Below are 23,462 nucleotides of genomic sequence, written 5' to 3' on the forward strand. Positions count from 1 at the left end.
CCTGATCATTTAGCCATAGGCTTTTAGTCGAGAAAAACCTACGCAAATATTTGTGACAACAGCTAGCACACACACTATCGCACACGCATACATAAAAAATTTAACACACACACACAGGGGTTAATATAAACATAATATGAATATGAATATGCATCAAAATCATCAACTTAAAATTCAAAATCATAATCAAAATAAAAATAATAATAATTAAAACAGAAGCGTCAACGCTCACTCGCTAAATTCAAAATTCAATTATTAAAATAATAAAACAAACGGTGGGGCAAGGCCTAGGCAATTATTTGATAAATGGCATTCCGAGGGCGCGCACTCGATTTAAGATAAATCAAAAACAAATTCTTTAGTTCAGCAAAACAGGCGAAATCAATGAGCGTGACAAAGACGGAGAGAATAGGCTGACAATACTCTCAGGAGAGCAAAATAGCTGCTCTCAAGATAAAATTATCAAGCATGAAATTCTTATCTTTGCTCTCACAAGAGAGAATGCTCTCTTTCGTCAACCTCGGTCATTGTTTCGCCTGTGCTTCCATTCGGCAGTATGCATAAATGTGTATGTGTGTGTGTATAAGTAAGTTGGTTGTGTGTGTGAGTGTATTGGGGGCGCTCTCTTTAAATGTGAGTTCTTGTCTCTACATACTAAAAATTTGCATAGTTTTTGTGCGTTTTTCTTCTTCTTGTTGACTATTTGTAATTGGTTCTTTTCATTTGTTGTAAAGTTAGTAAAATTAATAAAAAATAATATCAATCACAGTTGTTTTGGGCGGAAGTAGTTAGTTCTTTCTTTCAGCGTTTTAGTTTTAAGTAATCGCATGTGGGCCTATATATTCAAGTGCTTATTAAGCGACCCTCAGATACTGAGAGTCGATTACTAACTAGCTAATCTAGTCTAAGTATTTTATAAAAAATTGTTGTTTTTTTTAATTTTAATATTTTTTTTTTTTTTTTTTTTTTTTTTTGTAAAATTTTAGTAAATTAAGTAGTTCGTATTTTATACTTGAGTATTGTTGCTTCCATTTCTCACGTTTGTGGTTTCTTGTCTTTTAAGATTCCTGTTTTATGTTTCTAGTTCTGTCATTCTATATTCAGTTTTCCCATACCTAAATTGACTAGACTGGGTTCTGTGTGTGCTATTTGAATGCGTATTTGAGGTTCGTTTTGTTTTGTTTTTGTTTTTTTGCTATTTGCTTTTGTTACGCTGTCCGTAACAGTTGTACTGGCTGTTGAAATGTCTATCGATTGTTGTCCTGTGGAAGCGGGCCTCGTTGAAACCTGGTGTTCGAGTCTACTTTCCAGCCGCCAACACACTGTGATCAACCAATTCAATTCGCGACCTATGCAAATTCTCAGCTGGACTGCGCTGACCCACCAACACCACCACCACAAATACCAACAACCACATTCACATCCTTAACTAGAGAATTGAGTGGGCTGCTCTGCCTATTTATGTGTTCTTTCTGTTGTTTCGATGCTTAGGTCTGCGATCGCGTTTGCGTTTGGGTTTGGGTTTGTGACTGCGAGTTTTAGCCTTTGTGGTGCTTCATAACCACCGCTGGATCCATGACATAGTTGTTGGCCTCCGCCAGCTGGACGGGCAGCGGCGGCAGCTTGTCCTGCGGATGTCGATGACTGACCGTTGCGCTCTTGCGTCCCTTGCTCAGTGTGCCAGTTGTGGAGGTGGCCGTATTGCCATTCATGGCCGGAGTCGGAGCCAGGGACTTGCTGGCGCTGTGATGACCCACACCACAACCAGTCGAGGTGGTTGCAGCGGGCGCCGCAGTGGTTGCCACAGCGGTGGTAACGACATTCGTGCCCGCTGTGGCGCTCGTCGATTGCTTGGCGTTCTTCGGATTGACTATGACCTTGGTCTGCTTGAGCAGCGAGCGATCGTTGCACAGCGCCGAGATGAGCGGCAGATCTAGATGTTTGCTCTTCTCGCGCAGAAGCGCAATATCCAGCGGATTGGCCGAATTGGCATTGGCCGACTGCGATTGGCTGCTGGCGGCAATGGAGGCTTGAAGCTGTGCCAATATGCTGTTGCTATTGCCACGATTCAAGCCCAGACTCAGATCGGGTCGTGGTCGCTCACCCGCCCACTGGGCGCCGCTGGATGTCTTGATCAGCGGACTGTTGGACTGATGCGGATTTAGCGTAAGCGGCTTGCGTGGCGGCAGCACGCTCATGCTGGGATTGGGATTTGGCTTTGAGGGAACTGCAAAGGACAGAGAAATGGGGTTGGGGTTAAAGATTGATTTCCAATCGAATTACTACATTTATAAAGGAAACTTACTTGGCGGCGGCTGTTCGCTGGGCGCCGGCATCGGCGGTTTCTTGTGCCGATTGACGTACGGCGGCGGCGGCGGTGGCGGCAAACGCTTCACCTTGGGCCTCGGCATCGAGTCGAGCGAATTCAGAATATTATCATCTGATCGTGATCGTGCAAAGAGGCTGGAGGCGTTTGCCGCTGCGGCTGCAGCAAGCGCGGTCGGATGCAACGGTGGTGGCGGCGGTGGCTCATACGAGCTGCACATGCTGGCCATCGATGGGGAGTAGAGCGGCGAGTAGCCGGCACCGGGCAGCTGCACGTACGTGTCCGACAGATTCTGTGTGGAGGCGTAGCGCGAGTGCGTGGACAGTGCCAGCGGTAAATACGGCGTACTGCGATAAATGGCATGGCCCTTGCAGGTGTCCCAGCCGGCGGAGTAGGCCAGGTAGGGTGGATGATGCGGCGGTGCCGGCGCCTGCGCCATGGCGGCCAGCAGGGAGCTCTGCTTGGCATCCAGATACTCCTGCTGGCTAACGGCCGGATCCTGTATGGGATAGATAACGTAGTCGACATCGCTGTACATTTGTTGCTGGTACAGCTCCAGCTGATTACGCGCCGCCAGCTGACTGCTGTAGAGCCCAGCCAAATGGTGGGGATGCGTAGGCGGAGGCGGCGGGGGCGGCTGGCGTGGCAAACTGGGCGGCGGTGGCGGCAGAAACTGGCGCGGCTTTATCACTGGCAACAGCACGCACGCCTGCTGCGGCGGCGCCTGCTGGTGGTGCAGCGAGGCGGTGCTCTTGTGGTGCAGCCCGTAAGGAACTATGGGTATGCCAATCGCAGCCGAGCCGGAATGACGATGATGCGAGAGCTGCTGCTGCTGCTGTTGGTGGTGGTGTTGATGGTGCGAGTGGAGCTGATGGTGCGAATGGTGCTGATGATGCAGCGATACCTGCGAGCCGCCAGCATAATTGGAATTGTGCAGCGATTGCTGCGACAGCTGGTGGCTGCACACAGATCCACTCGATGAGGCAGCCGAGGAATAGTGCGTGGGTGCAGCATAGCTGGGTTTGGCACCATCGGGGAGCAGACTGGTGTGCGCCTTGAGGATGCTTATTTGTGGCCGTGTGGTGATAAAGCGCGCCGTAATCTCCTCCGATTTCAGGGAGCTCATTGATCCGGCGGCATTGGGCGCCGGCGCTGCCGAGGAAGCCATCGAGATGAGCGATGTGGGTCGTGGTTTCATTGATGTGGGATAGGGAGGTGGATCACGTCGACGCAGCGGCGCTGCCGGTGGTGGTGGTGGCGGTGGCGTGGCAGGAACTGCTGCTGCTGCAGCTTTTGCTACCACCGCTGCTACTGATGTTGGTGGTGGTGGTGCAGGCGCAGCTGGTGGTGGCTCCGCGGTGACCATCGGCATGCTCACTGGCTTGGGCATGGGCGGAACAGGCGGCGGTGGCCCCACCGGCGGTCCACACAGTCCGGTCTTCTCATGCCTAGCACTATATGGCGGTGGTGCAGGTGGCTGCACCTGTGTATCATTGGACTCCCCGCCCGCCAGCGGCAGCGTCACATAATCGCAGTCCGAGTGTAGGCTGCTGGACACAGTCTTGCGGCTGGGATAGGTGCCACGGCCCACAATCAGATTTGTTAGCTCCTCGGCCGAGAGCAGCGTATGCTTGTTGTCCGTGGGATCGCTGCCATCGCCGCGAAACGAGCTGCTGGTGCTGATATTGGAGTCGGAGCGTAAACGGAACTCGTTGCACTTCTTGGCCGAGACACCACCGACGCCAATGCCGGCCCCAGCACCGCCGTCCACCGAGTCGCTGGCCGCATGGCTGCTCTCGCCCTTAGCTGGTTGGAAGATGCCATAGTGTGAGCTCTTCTCGGACTCGGCCAGCTCAGAGAATTGACCGGTCAGCTCGCTGCTGTGCATGGTGTAAACTCCAGACGTCTCTGTGGGTGGTGCCATGCCGTGGGCCAGTGTGTATACACCTGATACGCCCGACACGCTCTCGCTGTCATCGCGCACGGATGACGTCAGGAAATCGTCGGGATTCGATTCACTCAAGGCGGAGTTCTGGGCCGTGTGGCTGAAGCCCAACTCCAGGCTGGAGGATGTGGAATGCACGGCCGCTGGTGGTGCCGGTGGTGTTGTTACCACTACAGTGCTGCACGTCGATGAGCACTGCGAGCCAATGTTATGCTGCGAATTGGGCGAATCTGTGGTCGTGGTCGAGGAATCGTTGGCGGTGCTGATGCTGATGCTGTTGCTCGCCGTGGTTGTCCGTTGGCTGCCAGCATTGTTGCTGGCGAGGACCTCAGTGGGTCGCACGCTTACGCTTACGCTCAACGCAGCCAGCTGCTCCTCCAAGTCCTTGAGCGACATCTGACCCACCGACGACGTCTGCCGGCTCACGCTGGGTCTGTCCAGCAGATGCGCCAGCGCCAGACTCTCTGTGGATGGTGCAGCGATCGGGGCTGGCGGCGTATTTATCATAATCTCCAGCTCATCCTCGGAATGCACGCGATCGCTGACAATGCCCGAGGTGGTGTTCGAGCTGGTGCTCGAGATGACCGAGATGCGCTGCTCGTTCTTGCTCTTGTAGGGCAACATCAGACTGCGCGAGCAGGCATAGCTGGCGTGCAGGCATTGCGACTCCGCCTCCTCCTCCTCGCGCTTGCCCACCTCCTTAAGGCGCGCGGCCAGCTTCATGCTCCACTGATGCGTATCCTTGCAGAGCGTCAACAACAGCTTGTTCTTCTCATCCGACGCTGCGTAGAGCGTAATGCGACTCTCCCCGGACCGAATCTCGAACTTCTTGCGCTCGAACGACAATTTCGTTATGTGCGGCCATAGAAAGGTTGCCGGCTCCGCTCCCGCACCACTGCCCAGAATCTTGATGCCCTTCGCATAGATAACAAACCAGGCGCTGCCCACGCCCACCTCGCTCTTCGCCAGCCGCATACGGAACGTGTGCGCATTGATTGTCTCGTGCAGACTGCACGCCTGCTGTATGTACATCAGTTCCGCCTCGGCCTGGGCCAGACCCTTGTGCTCCCGATGGCAGGCGCGCAGCTCGCTCTTCGCCCAGTCCGTGTGCAGTGTGGCCGGCAAATAGTCCTCCATGCGAAAGTAATCCGTAGAGCTGTTGCTGGGCACGGGGCAGGCCGGTGCCGCTTCTCGCTTGGTAGCCGTCTGACTTGTGGAGGTCACGTAGGTAGACAGACGCAGCATGCGCTCATTGTAGCTGCTCAAGCGCTTACGTATCTTGGGCAGCGTTGTGGTCATGCCCGTGGATCTGCCGTTGCGCGATGTGCCAGCTGTTGCCGCCTGCTCCTCGTGTGTCTCTTCCTTGCTTTGATGGATTGTAGTTGGATTTTTTGTGTTTGTTGATGTTGTTGTCGTCGATGTCGTTGTTGCTGTTCCTGCTGCTGTTGTTGTTGTTGTTGTTGTGTTAGCTTCTACAGCTGCCGCTGCTATGGTGGGCGCATCGCCCAGATCCGCCTGCAGCGCGTAGCCAGCAAGCATGACCAGCGCCTGATCGGCATGGTCGCGCGGCAGCTCACGCTGCAGCACATTGTGGCGCAGCTGCAGATAGTAATTGTGCCTGGACGTCTCGTCTTTCAGCATGAACGGGCTCTCGATGTAGAACTGCACGCGAAAGTGTAGCTCCAGGAGAGGACGTCCATTGGCATCCAGACCCTAGAAACAATACAGATGATACGTTTACAGACTTGCTCAGCATTTGCTCAGTCGTCTCTACTTACGTGCGTGTGCGAGGAACGCCAGCTCTTCGGGCCGTATTTGGAGAGCTTGCTCTCGGGATCTGCAAACATGTACTCGCCATCTGCAAGAAAAGGAAAGAAAAGGAGATTTTCGTAAGCAATTTCTAATTTATTGTGATCTCTATGAATGAATTTCGTATCTCCACAGCAGCAAGAATCAGAAGAGAAGCTTAAAAATGCTTGGATCTTGGCAAATGTTTTTCTTACATCTAATATTACTCCTTACTCCATGACGCTTTCTAGATAATCTTTACTATGATATTTACTAATCCGTGCATTCCTTCAGCTAGGAAATACATTTCCAACGAGGCACCCAGAGCTACGCATATCTTGCTTAACCAGAAAACTGTGAAACTCATGCCAGCAATATATACTTGGGCCAAGTTAGAATGCAACATTTGTTAGTTTTGTCGGAAGTCCTGACGCCAAGGTCGCATTCATTCAGTTCCACTAATCGAAATTTTAAATGAACTTTCTGCGCACAAATTCTTGAGCTCGACAAAGAGCCAAAAGCCAAGAGCCAAGAGCCCCGCCAGCAAGTCCCTTGCTCGCAACTCTTGTCAGTTTTTTGTCAGCCAGCAAACAAGCGGCCCATTGACGTCAACAGGGCCGATGACGACACGTCCATGTCCACGTCGACGTCCACGACCACGTCCATGTCAGGTTGTCAGCCTGTTGTCGTCCAGCGTATTCAGTGCGCACAAGTTCGAATTCGAGTTCGGGGACTCGACTCGACTCGGTAACTTGGCCCAAAGGCATGCCGCGTGCTCGAGAATCGATGTGCCTGCTATAGTTGCTGTTGCTTCTGCTCTTCTTGTTTTTATTGTTGTTGTTGTTGTTGTCGAATGTCGGTTGCATGCTTGAAAAACAAAATCAACACACACTTCATCATCGAACGAAAAATTGGAATTCCTGCATACGAAATGAAGCAACAGCAGCCGCAGCCGCAGCAGCAACAGCAGAAGATGAAAAATAATAATTATGAGCAGCCGCATAAAAGATGTATGGGAATGCTCGGCTCAATTAAGCTGGCTAAGCGATACCCTGTAATTTGCTAATGTGGAACATTGCTCTTAATAATATTAAAAGACATTAAAAGACAGTTTGAAGGGTTTCCTTCCCTAATTTTTATACAATTTCTATATATTAAAATATAAATTAAAATTAAAATATGTTCATAAATTCATGAATATGTAGGGGAGTTCTATGCTGTGCTAGAATTTTCACAGTATTCTAAGGCATACATGCGGCATAAAAAAGAATGAGCTGATAAAAGATGGAATGGAAATATGTGGGCACACAACCAACAGCAACAGCAGCAGCCGCAGCAGCAGCAACAATATCATAATAATCATCAGCGTCCGAATAAGTGCCTATCAATGACGACAACGACAACGACGACGATGAGGCCCCAACGGAGTCCAACTCCAAGTCAAAGACGCAGACCAAGTTAAAGTCGCATACCAAAGAGACCCAAGCCCAAAACGCAGCTCGAAATGAAAAAAAAAAAAAAAAAGTAAAGAAAAAGAAAAAACAGGTAGAAACGGGCAGAGCAAGACGCACGGACAGAGCGGACAGGTAAGAGCGCGGCGCAACGTTGCGTTGTGGCAGCTGAAACCCAAGTCAAAAAAAAAACAAAATTAAATAAAAATAAAAATAAAATAAAATAAAAAAAGACCAACTCAAAGTCAAAGTCTTCAGCGATTTCTTTTCTTCACGAAACACAAAAAAATCTGAACTCAAACGCAAACGCAGCGCATTCAAATTTCACCTCAACAGTTGCAGATCAGGAGCTGATGGATGGATGTGCTCTCGACTGCTGCTGCTGCTGCTGCTGCTGTTTCTTCCTCTAAGCAGGTGTGAAGCCTTCAATGCTGGCCACAAAGCAGCCCGTAGCACGCAACGTGCAACGTGCAACCCGCTGTTGCAAGCCTGACGCTGGGCATTTTGGGCCAGCGGCAAAAACCTAATAATTAACATATTTTCCAACGCATTCCACAGCGCTTACAATTAACACGCACGCACACAATCTCACACACACAAACACACGGTGAGTAGGGGTAAGCGGTGATTGGGGGCAGGCTAAATAAATCTTCAATTTGAAACACATGCAACACAAATTACAGACTCGAATGCGTTGGGATTCCGGCAGCAACAGGCAGGCAACAGGCAACACTCATCAAGTGGCCTAAAGACTAACAGTGAGAGAGATAGAGAGAGAGAGGGGCAGAGGGGAGTGAGTGAGCTAGAGAGATTCAGGAATTTTACAACAACAAGCTAAAACAGTTAGGTGCGGCCAAGCGAATAATATATACCCTTTTTGATATATAGAGCCATAGACAGATCTGTTCTTGAGAATGAGCATAGACAGAATATTTTTAAAACAATTTGAAATGAATAATACTATTCTTGAAAATATTAATATTATTAGCTACTGCCATTTATCAAAATAGTATATGAGAGCTAAAATGTTCTTCGCCTGCTTCAATATAAAGCTGTCTAAATAATAGAAATTCATTTTACATACTACAAGCTGGATAAAAAACACAAATCTTAACAAATATTTAACTAATTTCTATATATATAAAGACTTTTGTTACATTATTCATTACAAATTTACTATTCCGCCTGTGTAAGGGTATCTATAACAACACGAGCGGAATTCGAGCTCGAGTCTTGAGCTGAGCTGGGCTGAGCCGCAGAGTCCGTTGTCCAGAGCAAAGAGACAGCTGCAGCAGCCGTTGCCAAGGCATTCTTCAGATTTATATGCCAAAGGTTTTGAGTAGGCACGCCATAGCCAGCCATAGCCATAATAACCCGAACCAGCAACAAAATAACCCAAAAAAACAACAGTCTATATGTGTGTGAGTGTGTGTGTATATATATATATATATATATATGGAAACAGGCTGAGAGGAAGACAATAACAACAACAGCAGCAACAACAAAAAGAGAACGAAACAACATAAAACCAAAAGAATTTTAATTTCCGATGTTATCAGATGCACGCAGCTTGGTTTGAGGCTGCGGCCAGGGCAGGCAGCATGTGGCTGCAAGGCCGGTCGTCAGAGCAGCAGCGGCAGCAGCACACTAAAGGGGCGTGACAGGGGCCGCAGAGTCCGCGAAGACGAAGATGAACAAGCCAACGCCATATAATAATGATTATGAGCCATTAACATTAAATGGAAAAGAAAATGCTGGTCTACAGATTACAGCAGCAGCAGCAGCAGCAGCAGCAACAACAGCAATAACAACATGCAGCAGGCAAAGGAATGCGGCACTGGAATCCAAGCAATGCTACAGCTAAAAATAACACCAGCAGCAGCAACAGCTACAACTGAAGGAGTTGCAGCAGCGTAGGAGCAACAGGAGCTGCAGGAAGCAGCAACAGATAAACTAGGCAAAAATAGAGCAGCTGCAGCAAGGAATATATGGAGAAGGACCATACAAAGCTACAGCAGAAATAGCAGAAGTTGAGAAAAGCATAGTCAAATCTTATAAAATACCTCAGCAAAAGTAAGAATTCCAGACGATGACAACAGGTGGCATAGTTAAGGGAAAACTAAAGTTAGCAGTAGGGGGAACTGAAACTAGATCAGGAGAAAACCAATAAAAAGGCGTTGATTACTCAAACTACTCCACATTTTGCCTTAAAAGCAGCAGCAATACCAACAGCAACAGCTCAAGGAGCACGCTAAACAGCATTGGAAAGCAGCCGCAACAGCAGCAGGCGTAAAAGTGGAAGCTGCAGGAGGCCGAAAAAATAAAAAATAAACGCCCATTGTGTTGGCCACTTAACAACAGCAGCAGCAGGAGCAGCAGAGCAGCAGCGGCAGGAGCATCAGCAGCCAGACACGGTCAGCAACTGTTGCTGCTGCAGCTGCAACTCTCTGTGACAATGTTGCCAAATTGCCAGCCCGAGCAGCGCACTGCGGATGGCTGGCTAGGAGACAAGCTGCACACACTTAAAGCTGAGCAGCGACAAAAATTTGCATAAAGATGAAATTTATTGACGGCTGCGTGGCCGTAAAATTGAAATTCATTGGCGACAGCAGCAGCAGCAGCAGACACTGAATGGACAGCGCCCAAAAAGGGCCACATCAACAACAATAACAGCAGCAGCAGCAGCAGCAGCAGTTGCTGGCAAGCAGCATCCGCTGTGTGTCCTCTAATACAAAAGACTTAAGCAACGAACCTGGCCAACAAATAGTAAGCCACATTTTTAGCGGTGTTTGAACTTTTTGTGTGCCCAAAAGCTAAACTGGCAAATACCATCTATAAAACAACAACAGCAATAGAGTCAAGGCAGCAGCAACAGCAACAACAACAACAACAACAACTGCCACTAAAGGCAATTTTGGTGCAGTGAAAGAGCGCGGCGTGAAATGCGCGAAAGTATGCGATGGCAATGGACGCAGGCGCAGCAGCAACAACAACAACAGCCGCATGCCAGTCATACACACACATACACATACACAGAGTCAAAATGCTGACTGATATTGGCAAAAATCCTTGCGAGGTAACACAAAATGCAAACATCCAATTTCATAGCTGAAGCTAAGACTAAGGCCGAACTGAGGATTCTTTAGTTGCTGCTGCTGCTGCTGCTGCTGCTCTCCTCCTCTTCTCATTCTTATTGCCTGTCCACTCCTTTTCCCTTGCTGCAGCATCAGCCCATGTGGCAACGTCTGACGACGTGTTCGTTCTTGTTTTTGTTGCTGGCATGCCCCCAACTGCATACCAAATTCTTTTTCGCTGAAGATGTTGTGGCAAGTTCTTCGCCTTGCCCCGAGCCGCTTGCACTGCCATTGCCTTACTGCCTCAGCCTCAACCGCCTCCTTGAAAGTGATGCCCAACTGCTGGCGACCAGATACGAAATTTACGTCTTGTGCTCCTCTTATTCTTTTTCATTTTTTATTTTTTTTTTTTTTCTTAACTTTTTTTCGTATACCCTAACTGCTGCAAAGAAAAGGTTCGCCAATTGAATCTGTTTGTCTCGCATTTCAAAAAATTCCAGATGGGATAGTAAGATGGAATTTGTATAAGTTATAGTCTTATCAAAAAACCGAGTTGAACTGCAAATATTTTTATATATTGCTTAGAGTTGACTCATTTATATAGAGTATATCTATATTCATATATAGCTATATACATACATATCTATATAAAATATTGCATGATTTTATCTTCATCATGTTATATACAGCATTCATAATCTTGCTATTTCCGAAATTCTAGAGTTTTGTAAGCGCATTCGCAGTTTAAATATTCTCTGACAAGATTCTGTGTGCTCCATCTATATAGTATATATATGTGTATGTGTGTTTATGGAGGACGCATATATGTATATACATACATATGTTGGTATACGTATATATCTGAGGCCATTGCCAAAGACGTCTCTTTGCTGCTGCCAAAGCCACTCGCCTACCAGGCAGGCTTGGATGTTGCTGCCTCTTGGCTGGCTGTTCCTGCATCCCGTTGTTGTTGCTGCTGCTGTTGTTATTGCAATTGTTGTTGCCTGAATTGCCCGTGTGTTGGCTCCGCTGAGGCCGCATCTTCTTCTTCGTCTTCGTCGTCGTCGTCGTCGTCGTCGTCGTCGTCGTAGTCGATTCGTTTGTGTTAATGCAACGCGCGACGGCTACCTGAATTACTGAACACGCGTCTTGTGTCTTGTGTCTTCTGTTGGCCGTTGCCTGAAATTGTTTGTTCGCCATCGACGGCGACGCGTTCCTGGCTGCCCTGCTCCTCCTCCTAACCCCTACCTCGTACCCCTCCGCCTTTTGATTTGACTCCCCTTTACTCCTCCTCATCCTCTCGCTGTTGTTTTTTTGCAGCGTTTTTTGTTCGTTTTATGTGCCATTTTGCTGCTGCTGCTGTTGTTATTTTTGTTGTTGCTTTTGCTGTTAGTATTTTTATGTGTTTCGGCATTGCTGCAGCAGCAAAAAAAAAACGTAAAATAAGAGTAACCTATTCCAACGCTGAACGGCTAGTTGATACTCTGTAAGCCGGGTGTGTTTCAGTAAGTGGAACCAATATATAGAAATGTATTGTCGATAGTTCGCTATCGATAAATGTTACCTTAGATGACATCTTATGCAGATGACCATGAAGACATACATTTCATCTGTTACACGCTTGCACACTAGCTAATGATACCCTTTTACTAATACTTCCTCTGGGTATAGAGTTTGTGACCAAGCCAAGAGGCTGCCACTGCCATTGCTGTTGTTGTTGCTGCCTCTGCCGCCGCTGCTGCTGCTGCTGCTGATGATGATGAGCAGCTTTTAAAAAGACTGGTTTATGTTTATTAGTTGTATTTTTCATGCCTTATCGCATGCCACGACTATCCAGCCACAGCAGCAGCAGCAGCAGCTGCCCTGTTGCCAAGTGTTCGACAGAGTTGAATGCTTTAGGGCGTTACACAAACCCAATTCGTTATGCTGCATACGCATGTTGCATGCCAGCCACTCCCAGCACCTCCCCCATATCATATTATCGTCCACACTTGACTCACCTATGAGCACGGCCAGACCGAACAGCTCGGTGTCCTGCATGCCCTGCGTGGCAAAGTGCAGACATGTCTGTGTATAAACCTCTCGGACGCGACTCTTTGCATCGACTAGGAAGTAAAGGGTTTTCGGCTGTTGTTGGCCAAGAAGTCTGCACAGGAAATCAAAATGTTATACAAATGTATAGATAAATATCTAAATATGTATTTAATTTTGAGCTTACCTCAGTGCCAGAAATCGGGAGCCGGGTGACAGTTGCTCGGCTGAGGACGCGCATACTTCCAGGGGCGCGCTGACGGTGCAAAATGCTCGCATGCTGCATCATTTTCCGTATACAGCGCGCGCGTTCGAAATACGTTGCTGCTGCAATGAGTTGTGAAAGAGACAACAAATTAGACTTCAAAAGTTGTTTCCGAATAATCTTATATATTTGAATGAAATCAATCATAGGGTTGTCTATCTAATATTACCAGAGTTCTTTGACAAAAGACAAATCTTTAATTTAATCTCTATGGATGAGATTGATCAGAAGAAAACAACAAAGAAGTTCTTAATTGTGATTAATGTACATCCTGACAATTATAATGATATATTAAAATTTCCTAAAATTGTTTTCATTTTACTTAAGTTCAATATATAAATATAATATTAAAAGATGTTTGTCAAATAAAAACCAATTTATTATTTAATTTTTGCCATTTTACCTAAATTCAATACAATATCAAAATGTATTACATTTAAAAACAATTAAGAAAGCTCTAGTCGAGAGTTCTCGACTACGAGATCCCCTGAACTCTACGAGCAATAACTATTTCAATCATTTTTCGCGTCTTTCTGCTTGCACTGGAAACACGCAGACTCACACATACACACACACATACGCACACACATACACACACTCATGCATACACACACAAGCAGCCACGCATAAACACGCATTGGCTGCAGTGTGCGCTTACTATGAGAACTTAATTGTTTCATAACTTTTCTTGTGGACGTATATCGTATATCTACATGAAACGTTAAGATTATGATTATAACATAGATATGCATGCATTTGCCAAAGCACAAGTCTCTAGTATTTGAAATACGCCTTTTACAAAGGTGATGGTGAGGGGATGACTATAGGAGTGGGGGGTAAATTTTGACAAAAACCGAAATATGTATAAAATGCATATAAGTATACATATAAAATTTCGAGACTGTAGCTCTAAAGGATGTAGGAGATATAATTAAATAACTAGCTCTCGATAAGGTTTTTAATCGATAACAAAATATCGGGAATAGTTATCTATATTAAGATAAAAACTCTATATGTGCGTGATATACACGGACTTAGGAAAAAATATCAAGTCTCTATCTCTTATATCTTCGGAGATTGACGCGTTCATACATACGGACGACAAAGAGACGAACAAGGCCAAATCGACTCAGCTCGTCGCCCTGATCAAGAATATATATAGTTTGGTCTGCCACGCCTCCATCTGCCTGTTACATACTTTTAACAAAACCATTATACCCTGATTTCCCATTTTCAATGGGTTCAGGGTATAAAAATTAAAAACATTTTGTTTCCTTTTCAACTGTTCTCATTTTTACTCATTCAATATAAAATTCAAATTTTTTACATATTTTATCTGTTTGTGAACTTTTGTAAATCTCTCAAGGCTTGTGCTGATTGCTGCGCGGTTTAAAAATGAAGCGCTGGAATTTAGACAGATGCCGCCGTTTTTAGACAACTTCATGTGGACTGAAGCTTGAAACGGCAGATGGACTAGACAATTTGTTGTTGTTATTTTGTTTCATTATTTTTTTTTTTTTTTGGCTGGCAACAATTTCACCAATCAATAACGAAAGACTTAGGCGACAAACTTGATTAGGCGGCCGTGCGTGCGTGCGTTGCGCATAAAATTATTAAAATTCATTTAAAGAAAGTTCCATACACACACACACTCACACTGACAGCGGCATACTCAAGCTCGCCTCGTGATGAAAGAAAAGCATTTTATGCATAAATTAAAATCAAATCGAATCAAATCAACTTATGGACTAGCCTCCAAATGTCTGTATATATGTATGTATATATGTATACATATACATATGTACATATTTGTATCTATATCTTATATAGATGGTCTCTGGTAGCGTCTCGCCGTGGTCGCATAAATTTCAATATTGGCGCATTTCTGTACGCACCGCAGCCGTCTAATAAATTTCAACGTTCCATAAATTTATTCAGAGTCAAGTTGAGAGAGTTTTAAAAGAGGCTATATCTATATATGTACATATGTATGTATGTATGTGTATACAAATCCAGGCACAGGCTGTGACTCTGACTGCTGCTGTTGGCCACAATTCAAGCGGAACCGCCCTAACTTATTATTATGATCGAGTCTGCAGACCAATCCAAAATGGACACCGCTGCTGCTACTTCTGCTGCTGCTGACCATCAATCAAAGCTCGCATTTGACATAAATTAGAAACCAAGAATATGTATATGAGTCCACTCTAGACATCCATATACATATATTCCACAAAATAAATAAGAAGAAATATACACGCAGACACTATACAGACACACACACGCACACAAATAAAAAAAAATACTTTTGAAAATCAATTATATCTAAGCCGATTTTCATGCAACGTGAGTGATACAGAAATAGATTCAGAAACCGGACCGAAGCCAAAATAAAAAGCAAAAAACAAAAAACCAAAACAAAAGAAACAGAGACAGAAAGATGAAATTGCTTAACAAATAGCAGAGACCAAAGGGAACTCCAGAAGATATTTAAATATTTGGCATTTTCGGTATTGTTATATATTAGAGAAACATATTTGTTAAGTTATAAATATTTCCTAAAATGATATAAAAGCTTGGGAATAGACTAATTAAAATCTGAAAACAGGTTTTTAGTAAATGTAATAAGAGATCTAATGAATATCTCATTAAAATGCAAAATCTAGTCTGAAATTCTGGAACAACTTAGTCAAAATAAATAATTTATATTCAAACTGTTAAATTATTCAGAAAGGCATTCATTGTTTATAAAGATTGCAATAATATTAAAATGACAATTTCTGCATATATCTTATTTTCTCATAGCTTCTACCACACCATAAACTTCAAAAGCATAAATATGCAAAAGCTTTTGACTAAGCAGCCAAGCCGGAATGGTCGTTATTTAATTAATATTAACTACAGCACATTTAAGATCTAAGATATGCATAAGTGCGGGCCCCCTTTTTATACTTATATATGCATATACATATATCAATAATAATATCTATATATATGTATGTGTGTGTGGGCATTATATAATGATGGCAACCGCAATTATCATTGTTAGCATTAAGTAAGGCAGTAGGCGAGCAGGTTGAAGTTTATCTAAGTGACTCATGGCAGAGCGAAAGAGAAAGAGATAGAAAGATGGAAGAGCGAGCGAGGTAAGAGCTATAGATATAGTCAAGCTAAGTGGTAGAATGTGTTTTCTTAATTTCAAATGCAAACAAATGAAAAGCATTTTAGAATTTCAATCATGGCAAATTATCCGCATTCCAGGGCTATAACGAGAGCAGCAAAAGACAACAGCAACAACAACAATTGCAAGAAGAAGCAGATAAAGAAACGTTAATTAAAATAGTCAACAACATTGGTAACGGCAGGGCGTGGCAGGTCAATTAAAAGAGACGAAGAGCAGCACGCTAAATAACAATTAAGCAAAAGTAATAAATATTTAAAATTTATATATGTATATTTAAAGCAAATTAGAAAGAGAGAGAGAGAGAGAGAGAGAGGGGGAGTGGTAATGAGATGGCGCCACATTTAGGCGGAAACACAATGCAAAACGAATAGAGCAAAACAAAACGAAATGTTGCGCATACGACACGATGTGCAGCGACAGCAGTTGAACTGAATACCCTGCCACAGCAGCTGCTGCTTGGCACCCAGCTCCAATCCGGGGCTGTGTCAACTGCATGCCATTGCAGTGAGCTCATTCGGGGCGTGTGTACATGTGTATGTGTTTGTCAATCGAGTTGGCGATTTTGTAGCGAGCTGGGGCAACACTTTGATAAATGCTTAAGCCGCATGTGCAAACCGTTTGTTGGCAACGCTTACCGAATCAGAAAATATAAATAAACATATACACGCATTCATACATACAACCATATATACACATACATATGTATATGTGTATTTGCAGCTATCTGTATGGATTTCATTTTGAAATTGGCTATGAAATGCACAACTGCCTTCGAGTGTGCACAATGTTCAATAAACATTTGAAATATCATATAGCCTCAAATGTGATGAAAAACTAAAAGTGACATCGACTAAACGATGCGTATATACCCTGCAAAAATTATTGCATTGCTACATAGTCTTAAAATATATATACAGACAAAAATACAGACATATATGCCAATTTATGGGTTATAAAAGAGATGTGTATATTTAAATTAGATAATTTGACCTTTACAAATTGATTGATTTTTAGTAAACAGAGGTAAATCTTTTTATCGACATCTTGATAAATCGTTAAATCAGGTCCAAACTGATGCGAGTTTTCAAAAAGATTTCAAATATATAACGATGTATTCACTAATATATAATATAAATTATTGCTAGATATATTGATATATTAAATCTAAATATATCGCTACCTCTAAGAATTTGAATGACGATACAGTATCCAAATATTTCCAAAATTAATAAATATTATTGTATTCATATATAAAGATGTCTATATAAAATTTCTTATAAGCGCATTCTTATCTAGATGTATTGGAATCTCTGCATTTTTTTTTTCTTATTATCCCAAAGGTAATATAAATTACATTGCTGTTAACATAATTAATATACTTTACCTATATCTAAGCGTATCTAAGCCCAAATACACACACACCTAAACACACAAACACACAGACACACACATGCATAGCTAGAGTTATTCTAAGAGTGGTGCGATTTTCGATGCCGAGAGACTGTTAAAACTGGATTCGTGTTGATTCTATTGAAAGTGTTGCTCGCCAGCGAATTTGAGCTAAAGCTGGAGCTAGAGCTGAAGCTGAGGCTGGGGCTGGGGCTGGGGCTGGGGCTGAATCTGGGGCCTCAGCTAATGAATGACGACGTTTGACGTGGAATTTTTAGCTCATGAGTTGGCTGCGCGGCGGCTCGCATTGACGCGTCTAAAAACGTGTGTCTGGCTTTTTCCTTTTTTCTAATTTTTTTTTTAATTACGACAAACGGCAAATTGGCATTCGCTGATCGCCGATCGCCGACGTTCGACAGTTGGCGTCAATGGAGGAAATAGTTTAGAGCGATGGCATTTTCACACGCTCAATCGGAACAGTTGTTAAGCACATACAATGCAAACATACATACCCATAGGTATTTGTTTGTATATATTTGGCCAGCGGATGTACGTCATGGCAAGTACGCTATAAACCGGGGCGTGGCCTAGGCTATACGTAAGCCCAATTCGAAGCATTTCATGCTAATTGAAAGGTTGATATCAGAAAGGGAAGAGGGGTGCAGAGACTTGGTGTAGCTCTGATTGACCGAGCTGCGGGCGAGGCACATTTCTAAAATTATTATGCCGATTATGAAGCCAGTTGTTGTCAAATAAATAACTTGGCGTTTTCTTAGCAAATACAAAGCCGAATGTGGGCAGAAAACCAAACAAAAACACAATGCGGCAAATTTACTGAGTTGTTGATTCAATTGTTTTTGCGGTCGCTATTGCTGTTGGTTTTGTTGTTGTTTTTAGCCATGACAGTTATGCCAAACAAATTTTTAATGTGTTCGATATGCGCATGAGTAAAATGTCCCTGCGCTAATAATAACAAAAAAAAAAAAAAAAAATAAATAAATAAATAAAAATGATAATGATAAAATAAAAGTCAAGAAATCAGACATGCCAACGCGTAAATATGCACGTGGCCTTATATTGGCACACCCTAAAATTAGTTAACGATGTGGAATGTTGTTGATCGCATTGAAATATCCCTCAAAGGCTGAGTGAATTTCCCTTTTAAAATATCGTATTGTTAGCAAAATGTTATGTAAAATATCCCTGAATACTATCACATTACATGTACATTATCGGAGAAAGAGAGAGGAGAGGAGGACCATACCAAAGAACGAAAAAAAAATGACCAAGGAGCAGCATTAGTAACATATGAATACAGAGGCATAGGCGTAAGCATAATCACAGTTACACCTAGGCGAGTTTGCTCTATAATGAGAACAAGCGGTCGACCAACGTCAACGTCAACGTCGACAGCGGCAGCAACGTGCGACGCATGCTGAATTAAAAGGCGTGCGAAACAATTTGTGTCTTACGTTTCTGTGTACATGCCTGTGTGTGGGTGTGTGTGTGTGTGTGTGCATAAATTATGCTGGCCGCGCTGCTAGAGCTGCTGCCTGCCAAATAGCTGAGCCCGGCTTCAGGGTAAGCGATCATATCTGCCAGTACTGCTTCCTCTTCGTTTTCTTCTTCTTCTTCTATTCAGCTTTGTCATTCAATATTTAATTTTCTGTACATTTTAATTGCTTTAAAGCATATTTATTTTTGTATATTTATTTTATTTTTTTTATTTTATTCAATGTGCACACGTGCAGGAATTTTTGTTTTGGCATTTTGGTACTGTCAATTGCTATTGTTTTTTGTTGTTGCCTAAGGTCAAGCATGCTTATACCCCTTTACTGCTTTTCCCCTCCCTACCTCATTTGACAGCCGCCCACTGAGGCTGTCAGTCGTCGTAACCGCAAAATAAATAAAAATGGAGAGAAAAAAAACATAGTAAATATCAAAACCAACTACGACAACAAAACAAAACACAAGACAACACAAACAGATACATAGGTAGACCGATAAGCAACTGTGTATCGGTATCGAATCTCTGCGGTGGCAAATCGTTTAACGTTTAACGATTACCGTTTTTCTTTTTAGCGTTTAACGTGTGGTGCTGCTCATTTGTTTATCATTTTGCAACTTGTGCCGCAATACAACACCGCAAGTATCAGTTATGTATAAAGTGCGCCCCAACTCCAAATAGTGCTGTGGTCTGTCGCTTTTTTCCAGTCTAATAAGGCTTTCTAATATAAAGATTAGGATTATTATCTTAATACTTTCAAGCTAAATAATTCAAATCAAATATTTTCTATATTTTTTATGAATAAATCAGATATTTATAATATATTTTCCCAGTTTAACTAATATTGCCGGCGTATTTGTATTTCAATTAAACATAAATAATAGAAAATAAGTTCAACTCTTTAAATGGTAGCTACATTTGTTACCTTCCTCGACAGCTATTTACATTCTTTTGGCTTTTTTTAAAGTGGCAACACTGTCAACACACTTAAGCTTAGCCCGTGGAAGCGCACGCTCAATTAGTCGCCTGCTTGTGCCTGCAGCTCCATTTCCATTTAATTGTTGTGGGCAAATCAGCTGCTCGATTTCAGTGGTCGCCATTTTTTAATTGCCTCTCCCATGTTGTTGTTGGGCTTGGTATTCCCGGTACCCGCATAAAGAGACATAAATCCCCATACATGTACATGTTGGTATATGTGTGTGTCAGTAGCTATTTACGACACCTGCTATTTACCCCATTTGCCGTTGCCACTCCCCTCAGATTTGGTGCTGTGTGGTTAATTGCACAATAAGTGAGGGGACGTGTGAACTTTGAAAACTTTTGCGAACCATTGGCGAGTTTTATGGTGCAGATAAGACATTTTGCATCATTGTTATTGTTGCTGCCTCGTCGACTAGTGCAATTAAAATTCCATAGAAATTCCCCGATCGAAAACACTCCAACAAACAGTAAAAAGAGAAAAACGTCCCTCAATTTAGGGAATTTGTCTCCTCTGCTTACCTTATGCACTGCCGTCGTAAGCCGCTGCAGTGGACGGCATTTTGTTTTCGTTTTTGTTGTCAGTGGAGGGTACAAAGATGAGCGCCTTAAGCGCGTAATCCAAAAACTGAGTGTCGCTGGGTGTTTTCTATTCACAATTTATTTATTTATTTTTTTTTAACGAACTTTCTTTGATTTTCTTTTTGCACTGAGAATCGATTAGCGCCGTTTGCTGCGCGATGTTAAAATAACAGTAAATTGTATTGTTGTTTTTGAATTATCGTTGTTTTTGTTGTTGTTTCTGCTGGTGCTGGTGTTGCTGCCCGAAAGCTTTTGCTGACCTCTTCGTTAAACACTAACAAAACGCTGCGACTGCGCAGTCAACGACGACGGCAACGGCGGGCCGCATTCCAATAGACGGCTCGCGTCTCACGCGCTCTCTCACTGGCGTTTGTGTGGGCGCTCGACGCGATCAGGCAACAATAGAGAGGGGCCGCGGAGTTTGGGGATAGTACGATTTAATCAAACGGTCGCTGCAGCTCGGCACATAAACACATATACATATATACAGAACACACGTATATTACAATATAAAAAGAGAATAAGCGCGACTGAACGAGAGAGAGAGAGAGCGAGCGAGCGAGCTGGCGTTTATAATGCTTGTATGTTTGTATTAGTGCTGTCCTCTCTTTAGCAACTGCTTTTTGTTGTTGCGCGAAAGAATGCCGTTTGCTTGGTTGTCGTTGCCGTTGTAGTTGTAGTTGCTGTTGTTGCTGGGTCGCAACTTTCTGTGTGGCTATTTGTTTTGACCAGCAGCAACTTGTTGGGAGTCGTTGCAGAGAATTTTTGTCGCTGCCCAAAATGCAAGAAAAACACACCACACACAAAAAAACACAATGGATTTGAGCACTAGCGCTTGTAATTCAACGCTACACTTTAAATCTCAATTTGAATCCGAATACGAATCCGAATCTCAAAACCCCAAAATCGAAACGTAACGTAATGAGACCGAAGCGAGGCGAAAAACGCTTAACGAAACGCACACACTGCGATTGCGACTTCGACTGCGACAGCTATAATCGCCAGAGTTTCAATGGGGCCGCGCAGTCGTTGCTATTGCGATCGCGACTGAGCTGGCACTGCGACTGAGAGTGTGTGTGCTTGTGAGAGAGCGGATTCAGCGTTCGTGATGTGATGGTGTGTGTATGTGTTTTTTTTTTCAACACCACGCGCAACCTGCTGCCGCCAGTTCAACTGCTTCGTCCAGCTACAAAAATCAAACTGAAGTCCGAGTCGAGAGAGTTTCGTTATGAGAGCGCAACTGTATTACTGAGTATAGAGTTTTCGTGTGTGTGTATGTTGTGTTTGTGTGTGTGTCTATGAGTATCTCCCACTGAGATTTAAGATTGGAATGCGCCGTGTACATGATAGCAGTTGATGTATGCGTGTAAAAGAGAGAAAGAGAGCCGATCGTTTTATGGTATAGTGTGAGCAGCAGCAACGGCGACGGCAAAGGCGAAGGCGATGGCGGCTCAGCGACCAGGTTGAAATTGATGGCAAAGAATTTGGCTGGGACGGCAAACGCTGCTTGCGCTTCTGTCACCGTCAGCGCTGGTATGCTCTGTTCGGGCTTATAAGCAGCACAGACTGAAGAATACAATAGAACAGCACACAATTCTCTGACAAACACACTCACACATACATACATGCTGGAATCACCTTTTTCTTTTGCACCCGTCTTTAATACTGATGAAAGCATTTGCAAATCTTCCAACTAAGATGCGAACATAAAGCCGCAGCCAAAAAAGAAAAACAAAACTGCGAAACCAAAGCAGCCAAAAGCAACAACAATAGGACAGAAAGGTAAATACTGAACAAAATAAATAAAAACTTCAAAGGAGAATCCCAGTAGCTAACTGAAATGTCAGTGTGTAAGTGAAATTCCAATGTTTTATCTTGGCAGCAGCACCAGCAGCAAGAACAACAACTATTTGGAGCCCGACACGAAAACAACGAACAAGAACAAGAATGGAATAACAACGGTTAAGAGATGCCCTTATCGGCAATATACATATATATGTATGTATGTGCATAAAATGGGTATATTATATATTATTTGATATAATTTTAGGACATACAAAATAAGTTTAAATTTAAATTTAACACTGGCTTCAACTTTAACAGTGCTGCAATGTTCATTACACAGTATTATTTATATAGACATAATAACATAACATTTGTTAATAATTGCAACATAACCTATTGAGCACTCTTAGCGCTAAATTTGAAGATAAAGTGTGCGTCATAGCTGATATGCTCGCTTTACAACCGCAGTGTGTGCAAAGTAAAGGAGAAAAGCGCGACGCAAGGCCGCGGCAGAGGCTGAGACGACAGCGACTTCAGCAACGAAAAACGCGCAAAAGAAATAGCAACACATACACACACAAACACAAGCACACATTCAGATGTATACACAGGCAAACCTTGGTTACTTGCTCTTTGCAAAGGGGCTTGGTGCGGAGCGAAACGGGAGAGCGCTGAGTTGCGTTGCGCTGCCCGCTGTCCATTTGTAAGAGCGGGTTGCGCGGTCGCCGTTCTCTGCTGCTACGATATCGTCACTTGGGCGCATTCCTCAGCATAATGTGAGCTTGATTTGCTGGATTCTTTTTGCCTCTTGCGCTGTCGCTCGCACTGTCGCTGCAGACCCATCTATTCCAGAGCCCTTGTCTCGCTCACACACACGCACACTCGAAATTATTTTGTTGCCGTTTTTTCTGCCTTCCGATTTTTAAGTTTTCTCAAATATGCCGCACACACGTATGTACATATACATGTATGTATATATACATATATATTTATACATATGTATGTATATATTTATATGTGGAGTTGGACACGACGCCGGAGCCATGTTCTTGACTGGTCGTGGGTTGGGGGTCGGGGGTCGGGGTCTCTATGGCCATAACTTGTTGGCCGCGCGACGGGAAAGCAGCACTGGGAACCTGGCGCGAGCTCTTCGATTT

At 43.8% G+C, this 23,462-nt stretch overlaps 1 protein-coding gene across 1 annotated transcript; it reads right to left on the reverse strand.

The window, feature by feature from the left end:
- Window positions 1–722: 722 nt before the first annotated feature.
- Window positions 723–21,720, reverse strand: LOC6577708 (protein expanded). Its single transcript, XM_002003622.4, has 6 exons — window positions 20,461–21,720; window positions 12,803–12,942; window positions 12,585–12,730; window positions 6,050–6,129; window positions 2,306–5,984; window positions 723–2,227 (listed from the first exon to the last, which is right to left on the reverse strand). The coding sequence occupies exons 2-6, from the start codon at window positions 12,892–12,894 to the stop codon at window positions 1,539–1,541; spliced, it is 4,686 nt and encodes a 1,561-aa protein (XP_002003658.3). The 5' UTR covers window positions 12,895–12,942; window positions 20,461–21,720; the 3' UTR covers window positions 723–1,538.
- Between the last annotated feature and the right edge of the window lie 1,742 nt (window positions 21,721–23,462).

The sequence above is a fragment of the Drosophila mojavensis genome, unplaced genomic scaffold (genome assembly GCF_018153725.1).
Source record: "Drosophila mojavensis isolate 15081-1352.22 unplaced genomic scaffold, ASM1815372v1 contig_36, whole genome shotgun sequence".
In the NCBI taxonomy this organism is placed as follows: Eukaryota; Metazoa; Arthropoda; class Insecta; order Diptera; family Drosophilidae; genus Drosophila; species Drosophila mojavensis.

Coding starts and splice junctions, on each gene's coding strand:
- LOC6577708 (XM_002003622.4), bottom strand. CDS start 12,894: ATGCGAGCATTTTGCACCGTCAGCGCGCCCCTGGAAGTATGCGCGTCC. Junction 12,731..12,802: donor TCCCGATTTCTGGCACTGAG/GTAAGCTCAAAA, acceptor TTTCCTGTGCAG/ACTTCTTGGCCAACAACAGC. Junction 2,228..2,305: donor CAGCGAACAGCCGCCGCCAA/GTAAGTTTCCTT, acceptor TGTCCTTTGCAG/TTCCCTCAAAGCCAAATCCC.